The sequence below is a fragment of the Eleutherodactylus coqui genome, chromosome 2 (genome assembly GCF_035609145.1).
Source record: "Eleutherodactylus coqui strain aEleCoq1 chromosome 2, aEleCoq1.hap1, whole genome shotgun sequence".
NCBI classification, from domain to species: Eukaryota; Metazoa; Chordata; class Amphibia; order Anura; family Eleutherodactylidae; genus Eleutherodactylus; species Eleutherodactylus coqui.
In genome coordinates, this window is record NC_089838.1 from 51,863,238 (window position 1) to 51,885,997 (window position 22,760).

General features: G+C 44.9%; 2 protein-coding genes across 18 annotated transcripts in view; one reads left to right on the forward strand and one right to left on the reverse strand.

The window, feature by feature from the left end:
- WNK1 (WNK lysine deficient protein kinase 1) overlaps nt 1-13,474 on the forward strand; it is a 90,502-nt gene extending 77,028 nt beyond the window's left edge. For 7 of the 11 annotated variants that reach the window (XM_066590922.1, XM_066590927.1, XM_066590926.1 and 4 more), the window contains 7 exons: nt 21-559; nt 741-943; nt 1,022-1,201; nt 2,031-2,123; nt 8,895-8,936; nt 9,786-9,973; nt 10,826-13,474. In XM_066590922.1, coding sequence (XP_066447019.1) covers nt 21-559; nt 741-943; nt 1,022-1,201; nt 2,031-2,123; nt 8,895-8,936; nt 9,786-9,973; nt 10,826-11,146 — 1,566 coding nt within the window. In that variant the 3' untranslated portion in view covers nt 11,147-13,474. The remainder of the gene's footprint in view (nt 1-20; nt 560-740; nt 944-1,021; nt 1,202-2,030; nt 2,124-8,894; nt 8,937-9,785; nt 9,974-10,825) is intronic. The other 4 variants (XM_066590929.1, XM_066590930.1, XM_066590923.1 and 1 more) reach the window with 3 other exon arrangements.
- Nucleotides 3,447-22,760, reverse strand: part of RAD52 (RAD52 homolog, DNA repair protein) — a 68,279-nt gene continuing 48,965 nt past the window's right edge. For 3 of the 7 annotated variants that reach the window (XM_066590934.1, XM_066590935.1, XM_066590936.1), the window contains exons 9-11: nt 21,629-21,786; nt 20,326-20,418; nt 17,549-18,163 (exon numbers count right to left, since the gene is read on the reverse strand). In XM_066590934.1, coding sequence (XP_066447031.1) covers nt 17,862-18,163; nt 20,326-20,418; nt 21,629-21,786 — 553 coding nt within the window. In that variant the 3' untranslated portion in view covers nt 17,549-17,861. The other 4 variants (XM_066590939.1, XM_066590938.1, XM_066590937.1 and 1 more) reach the window with 4 other exon arrangements.

Genomic DNA, 22,760 nt, shown 5'->3' on the forward strand with positions numbered 1-22,760 from the left:
TTTCCGCCTTGTCCTTCCAGGTCTCGGTTGCTGCAGATGATGTGCTAAAACCAAAGCCGCCCCCAGCGGAGACTTCATCATCCACCTCTTCCACCTCCTCCATGTCCTGTAGCAGCCCGGAGAGCACCTTGGTTAAGCCTCAGCGCGTGGCGGCGGCTGGGTCATTGGATATTGTGGATGGAGCGGGACTGCCACAGACCGCTGCCCACGTCACTCTCTCCAAACAGCCAGTTCAGGTGGGACGCTTCCAAGTGACCACCTCAACCACGGACAGAGTCGGTCGCTTCTCAGTGTCTCGGGCCCAAGATGACCTGGAGGGCCGCCAACTGCATTTAAATGGACCTTCCTCTCACCCCGAACCACCAGCCGCCCTGCTTGATCCACCCAGAGCTGCTCTGGACGACAGCCTGGGCAGCCCGGTCACGCAGCACCCTCTGGGGTCAAAGGTCAGCCTGCAGAGCCTCAGCAACTCCTTCAACTCGTCCTATATGAGCAGCGACAATGAGTCTGACATTGAAGATGAGGAGCTGAAGAAGGAGCTGCGGAGACTACGGGACAAGTGAGCAATGCTGGGGGGGGGGGGGGGGGAGGTTACCCGGAGAGGTTACCCGATGTACGATGAGTGATTGTTCAGAGCAGGATAGATAGATTCAGCAGAGCAGTCTCTGGTTATGTCAGTGACCACTTCAGTTCTGCTACATTAGGCTCTGCGCTCACACTTCTTTTCCTCTCATCTCCAGACACCTCAAAGAGATCCAGGATTTGCACGGTCGCCAGAAGAAAGAGATCGAGCTGCTGTACACGGCGCTGGGAAAAGTGCCACCTGCTCTGATCATCCCACCTGCAGCGCCCCTCTCTGGCCGGCGAAGGAGACCCACCAAGGGAAAAGGCAGCAAATCCAGCAGAGGGAGCTCTCATGGGAACCGCAGCCCTCAGTTGTCAGGTATGCATTATAGCTGTGTACGTAGCGACCCCCGGTGATCCCCACTGCTGCACCTCATGTACTGCTCTTTACTGCTAGGTGACCTGTCCACACAGAGTGCTCCGCCTGCAGTTCCTCCGCAGCAGCACCTTCTCCTACCTCCTAGCAATGCGGCTGATTCCGGGCTCCTGAAACCTTCACCTTCCAGCGATATCCTCTGCTCCGCCTTTACCAGCGACGCCGCACTGTCTGCACCGAGTTTATCGGGACAGGGACAAGGTAAAACCTGTGGTTGGCGCTCATTATTGCTGGGCATCTCCTCTGCGATAATGCCTTTACTGATCCAGTCTAGCAGTCATTAGACTATCAGATGAACTGCCTTCTCCTGGCGGCTGCTGGTACTACAGTTGCTGTTTGTCCGACTGTCAGCTCCACCCACTCATACAGCAGATGTATGCAGTGTGGATAAGCCAGGGTCTGCAAGGCCAAAAACGCGCACAGTTTACTGCGGATTGCTGGAGTTTTGCGACATGTACAGATGATGCTTGTACTTTGCTGTATTTACTGCAAAACCGCGGTAGTTGTGTTTTTTGCCCTGCTCTAAGTGGTTGCTGGGTAGCTGACAGCGCAGCTGACTTTTTAGTGCAGCTCAGTGTGGTTTTCAAGTTGATTTGTACACGATTATGCCAATAAACAGTAGTTTTACTTGCAAAACTGTGCGGCCATTAAGAATTGTTGAAAACCGCGCCTATTTGTGGTAAAACCACCCATCAGCGCAGTTTTGCACCACCCATTGACCACTGTGTGTGACTATGTCCTGACATCGATTGGTGTCTGGTGGAGTCCAGCCATTAAGGCCCCAGCGATGTTCAGAGGGTTGTCACGGCCCCCGGGACCATGGCACCTGCCAGGGCACGCTTCGTCCCTAAGGGGCAGTAGTCAGGGTGATTCATGGGAATTGTGATCAGTTTTGGTCCTTCTTTCCCCTTTCAGTGGCCGGCGGCTGTACATCTGGGTGTGGGGCCTCATGTCGGTGTCTTGTGACTTGTCTCTCTACTGTGTTTTTTGTCTTCTGTCCCTTTTTGTGTTTTATCCGTTTCCATCACAGGCTGGGCCAAGTTTAACTGCGCGTCAGAGCGGGTCTCCTTCAAAGTGGCCGGCAGGAGGACGCGATTTCTCAGTACGCCCTGCTTGGCTCTTTGTGTGTAACTCTTTACTCCTTCCTTGTCTCTCTCTCCTCCTCCATCCTCTCCCGCTCGCATGCTTCTTTCTCCCACCCAGGACAGGGGTGCAGGCAGGAAAGTTGTGAGGAGACAAAATCATCAGCCCAGATGGAGATCGCTACCTGTGACTACTCCCCAGCTGTTGTGGAACTACAACTCCCAGCAGGCCCCACTACCAGGACTACAGCTTTGAACTGGTATCTATAGCTTAACAGTAGCTGGAGAGCCAGAAGTTGCCAGACACTACTCTAGAACTCCTCACTGCCGATCGTGGTAAACACTCCCCATGTGGATTCTGGTCCCTTTAATGCAGAGCTTCCATTAAAGCTGTTTGGAGGGAGAGTGCCATCACCAAGCTCCTTACAAAAAATCAACACTCTGGCAAAACAGCGATTATCTCACATAAAAAAAGCAGTCGGGTCCAGGAGGCGATAACTTGTAAGCTATCAACCTAAACCACCCAGGGCATCATATCCATCCATCTGTATCTGAGGGGGCCACAATTTCCTTTTAGTGTCAGCGTTTGTGTGCTGCGAGTACCCGCTGTCTGACAGCTGACATCCACAATCAGCGTTGGCGCTGATTGCTGCTGTTAAGACTTTAAGCCTGGGTTCACACTGGGCGTATTTGCCGCGGAAATTCCGTCCGAATCTTCGCCGTGGCAAATCCGGTTGCAGCCGCTAATGCCGGGATTAGCCAGCCATGTGGACGAGATTTTGCCGGCTGTAGCATGTTAAAAATTTTTATTTTTTTTTTCCTTCCGCTGCAGCCGCGCTCTTCTCTATGGGAGCGCCTGCCGCAGCAGAAGAGGGTGCGGCCAGGCCGCTTCAAAACCTGCAGCTAAGTGCTGCAGGCGGATTCCCGGCGGAAATCTCACGTTTTTTCGCTGCGGCCAAACGGCGGGATCTCCGCCCGGAATCCGTGCAGTGTGAACCCAGCCTTAATGTCGAAGTGAGGTCTGATCTGAGCATTTGAATTCCGGGGCTCCCCGAATGGCTCCGCTGCAATGAGATTGCAAGGTGCCATTCAGTTGTCAAGGCAACCCAGGGCTGTCATGTATTTCTGCCTATCAGGATGGGCCTGTGGCCTGTCCTAATAGAATGCTGACAGAAATACCATATATTGTAATACTTAAGGATTTTGGTATATGATATAAGCAAGCGAACTATTGCAAGTTCAAGTCCCCTGTGGAAGAAAAGTAAAAATAAGTGGAATAGTTTTATTTATAAAGATAAAATAAAGGACACTAAAGGTCCCCTCCCCAACCCCGCCTTTACTCGTATTTATCATGATTAAAAAAAAAAAAAAAGTTTAAAGAAAAATATATAATCTCCATATCTGTAAAAGTCTAATCTATCAATATAACAGATTTATCCTGCACACTGAGCAGAAATCAGTCATCAGGTCACTCTGACTTCAATAAAAGTTAGATGAACTCTCAAAATGGTACCAGTAGAAAACAGGTCGCCCCACAAACGATGAGCCACAACACAGCCATATCTACGGAAAGAGAAAAAAAAGTTATATATTTTTTTTTTTGTTTGTTTTTTTTTTTTTTTTTTGTAGTACAGCAAATGAACTATGGAAATTTTGGTATTGTGGAAATCGTACCAATCCGCAGAGTAAACGTATCACGTCACTGTTGCTGCAGGGTGTACACTGTAAAACCTATTCAACAACCCCATCCCTGAAACGCTGGTCTTCTGCATAAGGCCGCTTTCACTCAGGCTTTGGCAAAACACAACATTTTACTACGGCTGAGTGGCATTTTCAAACGTGTTCTACAGCGTTTAACACACCCCATCATTGTGATGAGGGATGTTATATATCTAAAAAAAAAAAAAAAACAACAAAGCGCCTAAACACACACACAGAGCAGACTGCATTCAAAAACTTCGGCTTTAACACTGCGCTCCAACGGTAGTTTGTGAAGCCGCATTGAAATCGATGGCGGCGTTGTGCAGCGTTCAGCGTGTGTTTGAAATGCCGCACTGAATGCTGTAAAAAGTGGTGAGCGTTAGAGCAGCCTAACAGTGGCCAGTCTGTGACCTGCATGCACCAACTACAAGAACCAGAAGGCATGCTGGGTTGTGTAGTTTTTCAGCAGCTGGAAAAGCTGCAGTGTCCAGAGATGGCGCTATTGTACAGTTTTTCTCTTCTGTGTCTGGATCCTCTGACAGTGTTTCCCAACTCCAGTCCTCACGGACCCTAACAGGTCATGTTTTCAGGCTATCCTATAGAGCAGACCTGGGCAAAGCACGGCCCGCTGAATAGCTCGGACCGGCCCGCAAAGAGTCCGGTGTCAGCAACGGGAAGCAGCGAAACTATGCACTCCGAAGCCTTGTCCATTTTGTTCACTGCTGCGGAGAGGAGATGGGAGTGTTCCTTACCGCTCCCCTCTCCATTGGCAGACACGGGGGCCGCGCCGTAAAACGGGGTGAAACACCGGGTGTTCACCGCGCCGTATTACAGCGCCATTCATTTTCAATGGCGGCCGTATTCTGGCCGCAAATCGGGCGGCTGGAATACGGCCCCATTAACCCCTTAACGACCACGCTATAGTGTTTTTACGTCCTGCAGCTGCAGGACGTGTATGGAGGGGGGTAGCGCCGCTATCTCCCTCCATACAGCGCGGGCGTCAGCTGTTTATTACAGCTGACACCCGCGGGCAATAGCCGCACTCGGCCGTTCGGCCGATCGCGGCTATTAACCCTTTAAATGCCCCGAACAGCGTTCGGGGGTCCCGCACGGCCCCTCCGCGGTGAGATCGGGGGAGCCGTGCATGTGTCATGGCAGCCGGGGGCCTAATGAATGGCCCCAGGGCTGCCTTAGCAGACTGCCTATCAAGTTATCCAGACAGGGTGGCTTGATAGACTGCCTGTAAAAAAGCAGTATGACGTAATGCTATAGGAGCGATCAAAGCATCGCATGTTAAAGTCCCCCAGGGAGACTTCAAAGTAAAGTTAAAAAAAAGGTCAATAAAGTTTTTTAAATTGTAAAAAAAAAAAAAAGTTATAAAAGTTTAAATCACCCCCCTTTTGCCATATCAATTACTAAAAAATCTAAATCATAAAATAAAAATATGTATTTGGTATCGCCGCGTCCGTAAAAGTCCGATCTATCAAAGTAGTGCATTATTTTTCCTGCATGGTGAACGTCGTCCGAAAAAAAAAATAAAGAATGCCAGAAATACACTTTTTTAGTTACCCTGTCTTCCAGAAAAAATGCAATAAAAAGCGATCAAAAAGTTGTATGTATTCCAAATTGATACTATCGGAAACTACAGGACATCCCGCAAAAATTGAGCCCTTGCACAACTACGTCGACAGAAAAATAAAAAAGTTATTGCGCGCACAAAATGACCACAGAAAATAATTGAAAAAAATTAAATATCTTAGAAAAAAAATACAAGTACTACAGCAAAAAAAAAACTATATAAGTTTGGTATCGTAGTAATCGTACTGACCCATAGAATAAAAATATCAGGTTGTTTTTGTTGCAGTTTGTGCGCCGTAGAAACAGGACGCACCGAAAGATGGTGGAATGTCGTTTTTTTTTCCATTTCTCTCCGCTAAGAATTTTTAAAAAGTTTTTCAGTACATTATATGGTACAATAAATAGTGCCATTGAAAAATACAACTCGTCCCGCAAAAAACAAGCCCTCATACAGCGACGTCGATGGATAAATAAAGGAGCTACGATTTTTTAAAAGGGAGTAGGAAAAAACAAAAATGGAAAAAAGCAAAAAAGCCTGGTCACTAAGGGGTTAAGGCAATGTGCATGGAGCCTTCGTATGTTGGTCTGGCCCTCTAAAACCATTCCAATTTCTCATGTGGCCCCATGGGAAAATTAATTGCCCACCCCTGCTATAGAGAGAACACCTGTGGCAATGTCTGAGGCGAAGACAATTACATCACCTGTGCAATACCAAGGAAATCCTGACCTGTTGGGAGTTCCTGAGGACTGGAGTTGGGAAACTCTGCCCTAACGACATCTGCTAGTACCTTCCACACTGCAGTAAGAAAAAGTAAGTGAACCTCTGCAGTAATGAGTTTTCTGATAGCTGATTGGGAAAAGGGGTTTCCATTAAAGAGATGAGGGTAGCGGTGCAGATTTCATAGATGTTTTGCCCATTAAATAAAGGCACACAAAGCCCAGTTACTGACAGCTCTCTTAAAGGAAGTCTCAACTAAATTTGGCACAGTCTGATGGGCGGTCCACCTCTACCAGCAATGCGGGTTCTTTAAGCCTATTCTCCTAAAAACCGCTGAGACATGATGCGTTCCACTTTGAATGTGCTTGCAATGAACTGCGCAATTGGGTACATGCACAGTGACTTCTCAGGCTAGACTGACATCAATTGCATGTGTCAGTGTGGCACAAGTGCTTTCGAGGTGGAACGTATTAAGTCTCCAGCGGGAAGGGATGGGGGTGCTATTTTTTTTTTTTTACCAGAATAGGCTGAAGGAGGGCCCAGACTGCTGTCAGAGGACTGCCAATGGGATGGTTCACCGTTCATTAGCATATGACACGCAGGAAGCTTATTGGGCATTATCTTTGCATGGGAGACACTTTGACAAATAAAGGTAATGCTGGGTTCCTTATAACAGCGCATACATAATAGTATATTGGGTTAATGGGCCAAAATTTAGGTGACAGACTTCCCTTAAGGTCCCTGTGAGCTGCGCCTCAATGCAAACAACTCAGAAATCGCAATAGACGCATGAAGCTGGAAAAGGCTACAAAAGCTGAAGACCCGGGTGCACATCACTCCCTGGTTATATCTACAGATGGAGGACATTCAGCGCTGCTCTACTCTCCCAGGGAGCGTCGTGTTGGATCATTCCAAGAGCACAACCGGGAACCTCAAAGGGAAGGAAACTGAGAGAAACAGCAGAGGACCTACAGAAGAGTCTACAGACTGCAGAGACCTTTGTTCATAGTATGTTAGGCTGAAGGAAGAAAATGTTACTATGTCCATGTAGTTCAGCCTGTTTCAACCCCCTTGTTGATCCACAGGAAGTAAAAAAAAAAAAAAACCCAAGAGGCAGAAGCAAATTAGCCCATTCGGGGGGAAATTGCTTCCCAACTCCATAATGGCAAGCAGAATAATCCCTGGATCAACCTCTGATAATTCCTACGTGAATGTAAGACCCAGAACAACAAGCCCACTGGTCACCTAATGTCTATATCCTGTAAGATTAAGGACTTAAGGAGACAACGATTTTTGGCGGATTTTGATCTCCATTTTTTTAAAAGCCATGACTTTTTTACGGTGCACCCCCGCTTATGATTTCGCGCTATCCCCAGAATGTAAGTTTACACCCTGTTGCGGGAAGTACTCTGTGGCCAGGATGTAAACTTACGCCCTGGAGTGGGAAGGGGTTAAACTCCTCTATGGATTTTGCCATCACCACGTCCTCAGGCAGAGAGTTCCACAGTCTCACTGCTCTTGCATTAAAGAACCCCCTTCTCTGATGGTGATGAAACCTGCTTTCTTTTAGACATAGCAGATGTGTCCACTGTGACCAAGAATGGTGATCATGGAAGGACACCACGTGGGAAGCTGCTACTGGCCAAAAATAACACTGCAGCCTGATGCTTCTGAGAAATCTTCTGTGGATGGAGAAGACAAAAGAATTTTTTAAGCACGCATGCCCAACATGGAGGAAAAAACAACCCTGCACACGAACACCACAACCTTAGCACCACAACCGTGGAGCCTGGTGGAGGGGACATCATAATCTGGGACTGTGGTACAGGGGGCATCATAGTTTGCTGCTTTGCTTCTCAGTCTGGATGCCTTGTGATCATAGTGAATTCTAAGGTGGATCAGAACATCTTAGAGGAGGGTGTAAGGGCGACCGTCCAGGACTTTAAGCTGAAGAGACATTGGGTGATTTACAAGACAGACCCAAAATACAGACTGAATCTAATAATGTAGGAGAAAGCCATTCCAGAACGTAAATGTTCTAAATCATTGTTCTTACACCTATGGAGATGCTGTGGCATGACCTGTACACACAAGGCATCCCAGAAATACTGATTAACTGAAACACATCTGTAGTAAAAAAAAAAAAAGGTCCAAAATTCCTCCCCAATGTTGTGCAAATCTTATATGCAGCTACAGGAAATATCTGGTGGAGGTGATTGCTGCTAACTGGGCGTCTATAGGTCAATAAATGTAAGGGTTCACTTTCTTTTCCTCTCTGCACTGTGGATGATTGCTACAGCTGTCTGTTATATTATACAAGTCTCAATATAGTCTTTAACTTTCTACTATACCGTTGTAAGGAAAAAATAATGACGTTCTGTTGAACAGTCATATAGCGTAGTACCAGTTGGGGCTACCAGTTGCCCCATGTTTGTTTTTCCCCATTCTGTGGAGCCCCGACATTTGTTTGTCATACAGCAGCAGTTCATCTTCTTGGTTAACCCTTACTCCTCTGATCAGCAGCCTCCAAAACATCAGCCAGATATCCTTCTGCAGATGCGCCCCCTTCCTCCTCAGGAGACTCTTTCCAGCTTACCTCATTCAGCAGCTTTGTGCTTAACCTGCAGCTTTGAGTGGGTGTTTGGCCGATTGGAGGACTCGCTGTTCTGCTGATTGCCTCTTGCCCGCTGGCTGATTCGCCCCCCCCCCCCCCCAACCACTTGCTTCATCTTAATCTCTATCTGATCCCCCTCCCCTATATCAGTCTGTGGGATGCTAGCTCGGTGCTAACACTTTTTCTCTCTCTCTGCTTCAGGGAAGATGGTGAAAAAAGTCTGTCCTTGCAACCAGCTCTGTAGTAATTATCCTTTCTATATCTATCGGTGTATCATGTGTTGCTCTAACATTCTCAGTTCTGCCCAGGGGCCATATCATTGTCTGACCTGTCAGCGGGTCACACTACAGGGTGTCAGTGTGGTCAGCCCAAATGGCAGAAACTAAGAGCACCCTGGTATAAGCACATGTCTATGGGGAGGATAGGAGAGTGTAGGAGCAGCGAGGCATCTAAGGCAGCAAAGTCTCCACTACAGGTGACTACAAATACTGAGCCGGTTCTTCCTGGTAGAAGCAGACCCCCTCTGATAACAATCATACAGGTGTTATGTGCACATCTGACAACCCACTCACTGACTGATCATAATAACTAGCAGAACAGTGAGTACAGCTATGGAGTATAATACAGGATGTAACTCAGGATCAGTACAGGAGAAGTAATGTATGTACACAGTAACTCCACCAGCAGAATAGTGAGTGCAGCTCTGGAGTATAATATAGGATAAGTAATGCACAAGGACTCTTCTTTTATGTGTAGATCTAATAAATGCTCAGAGATGAACGTGGACTGCAACGTCATGCTTGTAAGGTCAGTAGTGTCTGTGGAGATACATGTGTACCAGACCTTCACTTTCCGTAGACCAACTGCCTGGAAAATAGGATGACACAAGGGCACCAACCAATAACTTGCCCTAAACACAAGATTGCACCCTGAAATGTGTCCTCTGTCGATACTAATCATCTAGACAGCATTTCCATTAGACATAAGGCATTAGATGTCATCACATTCGAGATGTCTCAGATGAGGGGGTTTCCGTTGCATAAAATCGCCTGTGGCCTTCTCTTTTTATGCACAGTTTCTCTTCCATTACAGGGACGAGCAGTACCAACACAGTCGCCCCCTCAAATGCTCCAGCCAACCAGTCAAACACGGCCCCTGCTTCCTCCTCCAGCCGCAAGGGAACCTTTACGGATGACTTGCACAAACTAGTGGACAATTGGGCTCGGGACGCCATGAACCTGACGGGAAAAAAGAGCAAGTGTGGACATCCCAGCTACGAGGTGAGTGGCAACTGTTGGGAAACTACAAGCATACCTTGACAGCTGCCGGTCGGGAGGGGTACTGCTTCTGTTTGTGGAGAGCATCAAGTAGGTGTAGAAAGCCTTAAAGGGGGGTTTTCCACGGAAAATACTAGATTTTCGTATGAAGAAAAATTGATTTTCAGTGAGAGCCACATTTGCAATTACAAGTGCGGTCCATCACACGGTGGTTGGAGCAGCAGCTTCCACTCAGCGCCAGTATACACTGGAGTTTGGTCACCCACTGTCAATCAGCTGATCAGTCTGGTCCTGAGCAGTGGACCCTGGCCAATCAACTATTGATGACCTATCCTGCGGACAGGTCATGAATTGTTTTCCCCAAACAGCCTTCTTTCAAGGCCACGCAATGCTCCTCTGGGAAACTTGCTCTGAAAATGGCAGATGGTAGAATGCCAGTGCAGCACCACCTACCTTGCAACTGTCAATGGGAGAAGGTATAATACCTCTGTAGAGCCACCTGTTGGAAGTCTTTAAAGGAGTTGTCTGGTTATCTGATAACATTGCTGCTATAGCTGTAACTATCTTAAAATAAGAAAGGGCTGTACTTGCCGGTCGTCAGCTGCAATGACAGCGCTGTTGTCATCTACAATAATAACTGGAAGTCACCTGACCGCTACAGTGTCTCCTCCTGGCAACAGCACTCACATTCTGGATGCGAGGAGTTCATAACGAATGAACTTCTTGTGATGTCCTCTTCTACAACAATTAGTAGGGTTACAGTGCTGGATCCCTGTAGGAGCAATGTCTGGTAGGTAACAGGTAGGTAGTAGAGCACTATGGTTGCAGTTTATACTTACTTTTATTTACTTTTAGGGACCTGGAATGGCACGGAAGTTTTCTGCCCCCTGCGTTTCTATGACTCCGTCCCTAGGGGTCCCTGTCTCAATCCCTGCGGCCTCTGCCAACTCTTTGGCTCACTACCCCAAAGGAATCTGCCCTCAGCAGTTCGGCTTCCAGAGCACACCGTTCCAAACGCAATGGAGTGGACCCGGCGGGCCACCAACAGCACCACCGCCCTCCCAACCCATTAGCCAGTTTGCCCCAACTGTGACTTCTTCCTTACAGAACTTCAACATCAGCAGCCTTCAGAAGTCCATCAGTAACCCACAAGGATCCAACCTGCGGACTACCTAGCAGGGGGGCTGCTGCGCGATCTTCTTACCAATGTCTGGTGGCTAGAAGGAAGATCTCGCTGCAGCCACAATGCAGCACCTACTTCCTGACCGCAACAAGCCCGACAACAACTCTGAATCCCCTTTCTGCAGCCCCTTCCCACAAAGGAGGCTTCATTCCATCTAAGGTTGCAGGGGGGCACATGAGATTGGGGCGATGAGGGAACGTTGAGCCCATTGGGGTAGCAGGGAGGGGAGACCATCCTCTCCACGGTATAGGTCATTAATGCTTTCAAATAAAGAACTCTCTAATGGCGCTGACTGCAGCATTACATTGTACGGAGTAAATATAGAAATATATATAAAGTATATTAAACGGAGAATTAAACAAAAGTTCGGTGAGGACAATTACTCTGCCATCGTTACGATGTGGATACACTGTGATATATAAATATATTTATGTTGTTGGACAACAGTAGTAATATGATAGCCGAATGTTAGAGGGTTCCAGACGACGCGGAGCGCCGCGCTCCGACTGCCTCATCAGTCACTTTAGTTATTAAAAAAAACAAAACACAAAACGCAACTTTTGCTCTGTCCTTTTATTAGATTTAATGTGAATGTAATATTGTATAAAGGTAACTTGAACCCAGCTTCCCCCAATATTTTCCGCTGCGTATTTTTAGTGCCTTGAGAACCTTGGAGATTCTTTTGGTGGGGGAGGGGATTGTGAACTTTTTGGATTTCTCCGGAGGCCGCAGGTGGATATATAATTGTCGTGTAAGTAGTTTGTCGTGGGACGTTCGCGGAGCTGTAGTCGCAGTGCTGTTCAGTCTGGTCAAGGAAGTTGGATGATGGTTGGCGCTGTTCTTGTGCAGAAGGGTTTTCCATGTTTGACATCTGCTGAGGTGTGAAAGTGCCTTGGTGAGAGCAGAGATGGTTTGTTGTCCTGATGCCTGCGCATGGGAAAGTTAGTAACTCCCCCTTCCCTAATATTTCAAAATCCGCGGCAGCATCTTATACTTGAAACCTCGTTTTTTTGTTTTGTGTGTGTTTTCGCACTTTGAGGTAGAGACGTAATCTGCAAGCAGTATTAATTGTCACGTTGCACAGATCCTTCTGGAGTTTACATCAAGTTCGTTGTGTTTGGGCAGAAGTAGGAAGTCGCTCAGATCCAGAACTCCAGCAAACTTGTGCTGTCTGTCCAGTCCATTTTGGTGTCTGTAACGTTGTCAGGTGTTGGATGCAACTTTTCCGTCTATTAGTAAAGTCTTCAGAGCTAAACGTAATGCAGTGTTCTAGATCACCCTCGGTTCTGTTTTTATTTGTGTTTCTATGCAACACTTGGCACACGGATTACCGTATTTACTGCATCGGGGAAAATGTTCTTTGGTCTCTGTCGTGTTTGTAAAGGGGTCCCTTACTGAGGTGCTAACCGTTGGATTTCCATGGCAACAGCATGTAAGCTCAGGCAATGGATGGTCAGAGGCCAAAGTGGAGTCCTCTTTAAAGAGTACCTGCAACTTCGCTTTAGAGCGCTCCCGGGCTATTTTCGTCTCCCCATATAGCGCTAAGTGGGGTCGTGTTCAGCTGCAGGAAGGAGCTGAAAACTGCTGACACAGGAGGAGCGCTCCGAAGTAAAAGTTCAGGTACTCTTTAAGGTGAACAAACGAGAAAGTGAATTTATTTAGGCAAGTGACTCTGCTACTTGTAGTGAATGTATCTTGTGATCAGGAAAAGGGCTTCTTGTACTCCACCTGGGATGCATGGTGCTGGCTCTCTGCAGCTTCCCGCTCCTGATGGTGCAAAAAAACACTTTATTTCCCTGTGAGGTTTTTGTAGTGCTCTGTACGTAGCAGATCCTCCATTCCAAGCTAAGTCGGAGGCTGGATGGTAAGGCGCAGGGGAGGCGGAGGTCTGATAAGGGATTATTAAAGTAACAGGTTGATTATTTATTTGACATTTTGTATCTTTTTTCTTTTTCCTTCCAGTTTTTGGTTTGCAATCTTTGTTTTCGCCATTAGTTTGTGCATGCTTTGGATTATTTCCCACTATTTTTTTTTTCCTTCCTGTGGACACGATAATTAAAATAAAAAAATTAAAAAAATGCTACTGAGCTCGCCCCAATATTTCCACGCTGCACCCCTCCCGTAAATAAGCCTCTTCCTGACCTTATTTAACACTGTATACAATGACATAAATGAGATTGTGGGATTCCCTGGAGCTGTGAATTTTCCCGTTTGCACTTTTTGTCCTGCATCTTTCTGTACAAATTTGCACTTTTCTCTTTTTATTGCCTCTGTAGACTAATATTAAAACTAATAAAGGAAGCCTTATTTTACATCTCTTGCCCATGACTGACTGCTGGTTCTTTCTGGGGGCATCACAAGGTGGTATAATTCTACACCATAAAGCTGTTGCAACATGCAAGCAAAAGTGTGACCTGCAGCAAGTTGATGTGTAAGACGTGCGGTGCTTGTGGCGTAGAATCGCACCTGTGTGAAGGCACCTTTTTGAGGGAGGTTTTCCATTTTTAGTCTCCAGCTAAGTGATTTTAGAATTTGGTTGTTCCAACAGACATTAAGATTCACCACGGGATAGATCATTTGCAGATTGTTCATACCTTGTCCCAGTGGTCAGACCCAAAGCAGAGTGCTGGTTGCCCACATGCGCTGTCTCCGTTTATTCCTGGATGTATCTGACCCCTGTTGGATAGAGCTCCCACTGATCCCAACATCTCTTCTATCCAGTGGATAAGCAATAGCTTGCAGAACGTCTCTATGGACAACCCCGTATAAAGGGAACCTGTCCACTTATGGTGCTCATAGAAGGTATGTTATGGTGCTTATAGGATAGGCCCTGCAGAGTCCAGGGGTGCTGTCTTTGTTTACCTGGCTTCTCATCCCTGCATCACTGTTTGTGAGTGATCTACCAATAGAGGAACAAGAGTAGATAGCGGTAGCGAGGTTACTTTATATAGCAAGAAAACGGATAGCCCGACACTGGCTGGATGAAGTGTCGTGTCTCCCCCCCCCCCCCTGATAGAACATTACAGGTCGACTTCCTGTGCTCTCTGGAAGAGGAGTCCATACTACAAGATTTCAAGGAAAAAGACATTACATTTAAGGACATTATGTATCAACTGAAATAATTATATAATACATTGACGTATGTGGTGTTACAAGTGGGAGGGGAGTTAGAAATGTAAGCTGTTTGGTTTTATTTTTCCAAACTCATAATTGAATTAAAAAGAGATGTAGTCATGCGCAGGGCACAATTGCTGCCACACGTGGTGACAGCCGGCTCCCAACTCTGTGATCCACACAGCAGTTTTACGTATACAAACGGGCATGGGACTGAGGCCTAAGTCGCATGTGGCTTACTCCTGTGACCTTTCTAATTTAAGTAGTTTAAACAGTTTGTGACCGAGCATCACATTCTGCAGTTCTGGTATTCTCACTTTTTCAAAAAAATTCTTTTTTCCATTTTCCCAGTGCCATATCTACATAAGGGCTTGTTTTTATGGTATTTTGTTTTTTGACACTGTTTTTGGATACATACTACTTTTTGATTTTAATCTCATTCAATTTCCTATGTGTTTGGCATTTAAATGTCCTGAAAACACTGAAGCGCCTTTAGCGCCTCCATACACACATTGTATACTGTAAACATCTGTATGTCCTAACTGCATGGAGTTAAAATGACAGCATAGTTAGTGCCTTATGTGTGACCTTCTGAAATGTGTCCCGGCCTGACCGTGGGTTACCGGCGCATCATCTGCAAACTGATTATGCTCCGAATGCAGGTCCAGAGACCCGTGCTCAGGCCGAGACATACGTCATAAGACTATGTAAAAGTGATGGTGTGGTTAGCCCCTTACAGCCAAATTGCAGCTTTGAAACAGTTGCTACAGCAAGTCCCACATTTTGGTGAGACTTACAGTATGTCAGCTAGTGCACATAAGTGACATACCGGGATTTAACTATAGGAAAAACAGGTCAGTGATAAACAGCAGCGTACATGCTGATGTCATGACACAGGCTTATAGACTGAGAAGACAAAGGCTGCTCTGAGATTTTGAGCGTTGCCCACTTTTATGTCTGTCATGCTCCGGAAGAAAAGCTGCAGAACTTTGGAGAAAAAGGACACCAATGTTACTATTTAATCCATCACCACGAAAATTGGTACAGATAAAGCGCTAGCAAATGCAAATAAACAGAGCACCTGCCCTCCCCCGATGCATTCTTCATCTTACCGCAATGCTACTAACACTTTCTAGTTGTCTTTAATATCAGTAATACTGCAGGAGGCCGCCGCCGCGCTCAACACCGAGGTTTCCTGGCAAAAAGATGATAATGTTCAGAATTTGCATCATTTTCTGACAAGTAACCAACATTTAAGAAGATTCTTCACCTATTTCTAGAGAAACAAGCTAAGTTTTTGCCAAGCTTCATTCTCTTCTATGGCCTTTGTGGAGAATTTGAAGATATTGAAAAGTTGTACAGAATTTTAAAAAAACAAGGCGGCTCTTTTCCAGCATCACTCCATCTACAGAACACGTGTGTACAACCGCTCAGCATCATTCATTTTAATAGCACTGAGCTGCAATACCAGACAACCCATGGACTGATGTGGCACTGTTCCTGGAAGAAAGCAGCTAGGCTTTTCTAATCCTGGACAACCTCCTTGTACAGTAACGGAATGATTGGGGTGGCCATTAGACTATATAAAGTTGATAAATTGTCTATTTGAACTAAAACTATCGTTTATCAGGTGACCTTTTAACGGTACATGGACTATGATGTGCACGGCTGCATCTGCAAAGCCAGACGATTTGTTCGACCATCAGCTTGTCTCTGTCTAATGTCTTTTGGTCTATTCAAATGGGCCAAATTCTCAGCCCAATGTAATAAACCCCATTCACTTACAGGAGAAAATTTCCACAGCGGAAGTGTCATGCTACAGATTTTGAAATCCGCAACATGCTATATTTGTTGCAGAGATGGTTTCAAGTTGCTATTCATTCGTTGCAATGTCGTGAATTCCTTGTGAAAATCTGCATCAAAATCAGTACCTGGATTTTGGTGCAGATACTTTCTTAGAACTGTAAACTTACCCTTAAGCCATCTTCACACACAGCAGAATCACTGAGGAATTTCTGCATTTACAGTACAAGTGATGTGGAGGAGATTTCTAAAAATCATCTTGGTTGCAGAAATTTTCTACAATAAATCTGCAGCGGTTTTGAAACTGCTGTGGCTTCAAAATCTGCAGTAGGTCTAATTATACTGCAGCTCTTAACTTTTGAAATACAAGGCTTAAAATCTGTAGCAGATCCACAGCAGAAATGCAGCAAAACCTGCAGCATTTCAGTGTAGATGTGGCCACTGCGGATTTAGAGTGTATGCTACAGAAAGTTTGCAGGTATGTTCACACATAGTTGATTTGCTGTGGATTTTGGTTCATATCTGCAGAAGATTTCACCTTTTCAATTTAAATTCAATTGAAAGTGTGAAATCTACTGCAGATGTGCACCAAAATCCACAGCAAATCACTCGTGTGTGAACATATCCTTAGGCACCCATCACCACGAGACAAATTTGCCATGGATTTTCTCTGTGAACCATCTGCTGCTATTGTAAATGCTTCAGATTTTCTGTGCAAAGTGGACAAGATTTTAAAAAGCTCCTGCAGAAATCGACTTACGGAGTTGTAGACTCTACACTGAAAATCTGGTGCTATGTCTTTAAGTGAGGGAATGAATAAACTCAAAATCTGCACTAAATGGTTTTTGCGCCTTGGCCATTCAGCAGAAAATTCCACTCTGTCTGGACATGCCTTTATGGTATGTTCACACGTAGCCGATTTGCTGCGGATCTACAGAGTTCACCCTTTGAACTGAATTTAAATTGAAAGGGTGAAACCTGCTGCAGAACTGCATCAAAATCCACGTTCGAATGCAGCTTTGTGTTTGCTTATGCATTACAAACATAACAGATCTTTTCCTGCCCATTTTTTCCACCTCGCCAGGTGGTGCAAATAAACCTTCTAAGCTTTAGACATGATGGCAGAAAATCTAATTTCCAACAACTAATAAGACACCCATAAAAAAGTTAAAATTATATATATTTTTCTTTTTACACATTTGAATAAAGTGTTTTATTAAACATGAACATAATATCATTATAAACAGTTTGCTAACGTACACTTGAATCTCCCACTGCAGAAGAAGTTCCTCAGATGCAGAATTCAACAATTCAAAGTACTAAAATGACAGCAAGCCAAGATCAACTTCATCACTCCATAGGAGAGTATGAAACTAGGGGAGTAGTGGATAGGTTCACAGTCATGAGGGGTCAAGCCTCCTCTTCTTCATGTAAATACCCTGGTGACGACCGTGTGGGCTTTTATCTTCAAAAGTTAGTGAAAAAAAAAAGTTGAAAAAAAAAAGTGCAATTAATAATTGAATGTTGCATATTTCAGTAAATATTAGTGTATCATCTACAAGAGCACCCATGCATGGTGTGGATTGTTGTCACAAACACAGGTGGAGATCCACAGATTGCCAGCTGGCACCTGAATTTATCAATTAAAACAATGAGAAGGCCAACTACTGGCTGCCAGTCAGTGGCTCTTCACTTGTAGTGGAAATCCGCAACGTGTACGGGGCTTTATGTACTAGAAATTAGTATCTGCTTCATTATTAGGGCTCTGGATCAGCAAGGCTAAAGTAAAAATCAATAGGTTGCCTGTGATGTTCCATACAACCTGCACATCTGGAGAGGAAGTGCAATGTAAGAAGCATATAAAACATTAATGACACCTGTTTGTTGCTGTCTAGATGTATTCCCAAGTGTCTGGTTCCATGACATAGTTCTCATCGGTTGACACTCGTTGTTTGGTCTCTGAGGTGTCTTGCTTCGCGTCGTCATCTGATGGTGTACAGGGGGGGTTGCAGGTGCTGCCTGTACGGTTCCAAGCTCTATAAAGTTGTCAAGCTCTCCAAAGTCTAACGGGATGTCCCAAAACTCCGGGTCATCTGCAAATGTGAAATGTAAAGAACATGATTACCACACTTCTATATCCTCGGATGTAGAATTGGGAGACGAGAGTACATGCAAGACTAGAGTCACAACTTAAAGTCACAATTCAGCTCTTGCCAAGAAATATGCTCCTCAGTTCAAAGGCTGTATTTCCATTGATGATTGTACCAGTAGGGTACATGCTCAATGATTGATGGCCTATATCTTAAGCATAGGCTATGAATGGAAAAAAAGAAGAGGCCTAAATCCAATGCACTACAAAGGTAATCTACATCTTCGGGCCCTTACACATGGACCAATAATTATTCAGATTCTTGCTGGATAGCAGGAATCTGACCGATAATCATTCGGTGTAAATACTGGCAACAAATGAACAACTAACAATAGTATGTTTAGTTTAGACAGGCATAAAAACTGAACAATGTTCAGCTCATGTAAACCGGCATTCGCTCACAGATAAATGACTGCCTGTTTACTGTGGCAGTAATATAGGTTGTATCAGCAGCACTCACCAATACCTCAAGAAGAGAGGGGTGTGGAGAACCACAGTATGCACGCTGGATGCATAGCCCGATCAAGGTTCCAATGTCAGCAGGATTTCAAACTAATAGATCCAACAGCATATATGGTGCGTTGCGATTCCCAAAACGGGTTTCCTATATTCCAACACAAGTAGAGAACAGCAGCGACATTTCGGCTTATCAGAAGTCTTTGTCAAGCTCTGACAAAGGCTTATGATAAGCCGAAATGTCGCTGCTGTTCTCTACTTGTGATGGAATAAAGGAAACCCATTTTGGGAATCACAACGCACCATATATGCTGTTGGATCTATTTGTTTGAAATCTTGCCTGTTTACTGTGAATGGAGGCAGGCAGCCGGAGTGATCTCCAGCCCGCTCTACCTCCATTCACTGAGCGATCATTGCTCCTGTGTGATGACTGTTGGGTGCTTTAGCTTACTCTCAGATACACAAAGCTGCATTTTCCAGCATACTAGTGTTAGACTTGTTAAAGGATATGAAAATATATAGTACGAGTATTGTATTTGCAGGTACCCAATGATTCTTTGTGCACCTTGTAAGCAGGTGTAGAAGTAGGAGCTATCCATAATAACTAATTAGATGACTGGTTTTATATTTCAACCCACATCTGCCAGAAGAACAGGACTTTTCAGCTGTGCAGAAGTCATTTATAGTCAAGTCATAAGGCAGATGCTGTGTGAAGTGTCTAGTTGCTCCAACTATTTTATGCTGTAGATGCCGCATTACCAGACTATACAACCCGATATTTATAAAGAGCTGTAATACGGCCGCGTGCGTAAGACCTTATTATAAAGCAGAGCTCTCGGACAATCTTTAGCTGTCACAGATTCACATTTTGCAGTTTCTTCTTGCAGACCCATCCCATTACCTCCAGCTTTCTTGCAGCAGACACAGACTGTTCTAGAAAAGAATCAGCTGACAAACAAGTGCTCATTTATTGGCCAATTGCTGTCCAGTTTACAGAGGACAATAATTGGGAATGAGTGTCATTATGAATGTGTAAAAGGGCCTGCCCACAGAATCAATTACAGTGATCAAATAGAAGTGTATTAAGGCTCGTTTAGACACACAGATGATCGCTCAAAAGATGGCTTTTGAGCGATAATCGTTGTGTCTAAATGGGCCTTTAGACATTGTTGCATATGCAGTCCATCTGTGCAGACTGATTCTGGGTGTAAACACTACACCGTTGGCAATGCAAGACATTGTTTGACTTCAAACCCTTCCGCCATGCCAGTTTTAAAGCTCAGTTAGTGTTCCTAAATATTTTGTTGGGGAATTCTTCATATCAAAATCAAAAATCAAATCATGGTATTTGTATAGCACCAACTTATTCCGCAGCGTTTTCAGGTAATTATTACCCCCCACCAAGCTGGGTTCTCATTTTACCGACCTCTGAGTCAACCTTGAGCCAGCTACCTGATTCATGCGGGGATCGAACTTGCAACCTTCAGGTCGTAGGCGAGAGCTTACACTCTGCACCACACGAGGCTCCTGTATACACAAGACTTCACTAGGTAACATATCACCACGTAAACATTTAACGGTGCAGCATAATTTGCCTCAGATGGTAGGACTAATCGCAGACAATTGATGGGTAACAGCACAGGGCCTTACCTGTAAGATATTTATCCACTGACGCAGATGAGGCCTGCGCTGATCCCGGGGTATGGTGACCTAATAGGGGGACCTTTGGAGGATCAGATATTCCTGCAGCAAAGAGAAGACTAGTCAGAACTATGTCACAGGAATAACACAAATCACAAAGTAAATTGGCTGCAAGATTTTGCTGGTAATAATGCCCTTTTACCAGCAAACTTTTCTGGCCAATGGCTGTCACTGGTGGATGGAGTTTCCGCCAGTTTATGCAGCATGGGCTACACATTTTAGACAACTGTCAGCATTAGCTGTATTAACTTGTTTAGCCTTTAGCATATATCCCAACTCCCCTCATTCACAAACAGGAGAGCTCTGTATGTGCTCTGAAATGGAAGCAAGCCGCTGCCAGACACTTCTCTCCTCCAGGCACCTCTGGCAGTGGCTTATCTCCCCAAGAACAAAAGGATAAGATATGTTGAAATTCAACTGCCCAATTCTTCTCTTCGCTGGATATCTATTGTCAGGAGGCACCTCATACATATTAGATTGTCGGGGGGTTTGGATGACATTTATGTAAATGTGCATGGCCAGCTTTATGTCCCTATTACACAGGACGACAGTAGGGTAAAAGGACTACACGAGAGCGGCCGTCACCGCAAAGGTTATCAGCGCTTGTGCTGAGCGTTTAGACTGATAGACTTCACCGCTAGATCTCAGGCTTCTCGCTCAGCGCTTCACCTTCTATGTGAAGTGCTGAGCAGGAGCGTTTGCACGGAGCGACAAGCCCACAATCCTGCAATAGTTTTTATGCTGACTCAAAGTCAGCAATAACAACTAGTGAACGAATAGTTAATGACTTTTTTTCATTTACACTGAACGATTATCGCTCAATTTCGTTCAAACAAATTTTGAACGATAATCATCCCGTGTAAATGGTCAGGTTTAGAATACGGTTTGATCTGCAGTAGAAGTGTGAAGGAAACAATGTAGACTTACACAATCCAGTAGGACAGACCCATGAATAAAGATAAAATATACCCCACCCCCAATAGGGCTATTTGAACAGTATAGAAATGGGTGATTATTATGTGACTGTACATGAGCATCAATTACAAGCACTAAAAGCGTTCATGCATCACAATCATGTACTAAGTAGACTCATTTACATGATGGCCAAAGGTCCCCCCCGAGTTGCCTCTATAAATGCACCCTCTTGTATATATAAGAGAATGTGACATGTTATCTAATTAGAAGTCTTTCCCTCCTCTAAAACCACACCAGTGATGAATGATCTCCAGCTTCCCATCAGCAGCTCTCTTACCTCCCTGCCCCTGGTTTGCAGAGGACACTGAATCCTGTATTTGTTTTTTCTCCATCTTCTCACGGAATCGCTGCTGCAGCTGCTTTTGACGCTGTTTGCGTAGATAAGTGGCATCCATCTCTGGTTGAACTACTAACCCTGCTGATCCCAATTCAGAACTGCAAGAATAAAAATGGATATTTTACAAAGATCTCAATTGTATAAGTTATCGGATTAAAAATTTCACATTAAAATAAAGTAGATTACAAACTATAAGGGTATGTTTACATGTTTCCGCAGCTAATTTCATAAGATACAGCGCTCTGCTCACCTCTAAAGTCTTCATGCGGTCAGCGCTCTCCAGCACCCGATGGCCTGTAGTAAGCGCAGCGCCACTCATATGGTGATGTGGAAGTGGCATCAACTGACCAGCGATGCTATGTTCACTATAAGCTGCCAGGTACCGTGGAGCGCTAACAGTGTGAAGACTTTGGAGGTGAGGGGAGCGCTGTATCTTTTGAAATTTGCTGCAGATACGCGGCTGATTTTGAGTCAAAATCTACACCAGTGATTTGCTTTGGATGCGGAAATGCTGCACAAGTTACAGGGGAATTTTCCGCTGTGGAAATTCGGCAGCATTTCCGCTACGTGTTAACATACTCTCAGAAAGAGATTTGTGCTAAATCACAGGAGGTAATTATTATGGTGGATTTTAACTATCCAGATAAAACTGGGAGGCAGAAACCTGTGGATCTCATAAAGGTAACAACTTTCTGTCAATTACTAAAGATAATTATCTTACCCAATTTGTACAGGACCTGACTAGGGTGACGGCCATTGTGGACTTAATATTAATCAACAGACCTGACAGACCAGGGGTGCAGGTTGGGGGGGGGCACCTGGGAAATAGTGACCAGGATATAATAAATTTTCACTTTTCTTTCAAAAATAAGATTACGAGCAATAAATCAATGATCTTTAAAACCATCCTAATTACTTACTGTGAGCTGAACAAGGAGTAAAGGAATTAGAAATAGGGGAAAACCAATGTGTCTCAATAAAGATGTAAAGGGGGCAATAAACAGCAAAAAGAAAGTGTTTCAACTACTAAAACAAGAATACAACAAAGAAGCTTTTTTAAAAAAAGGAAAAA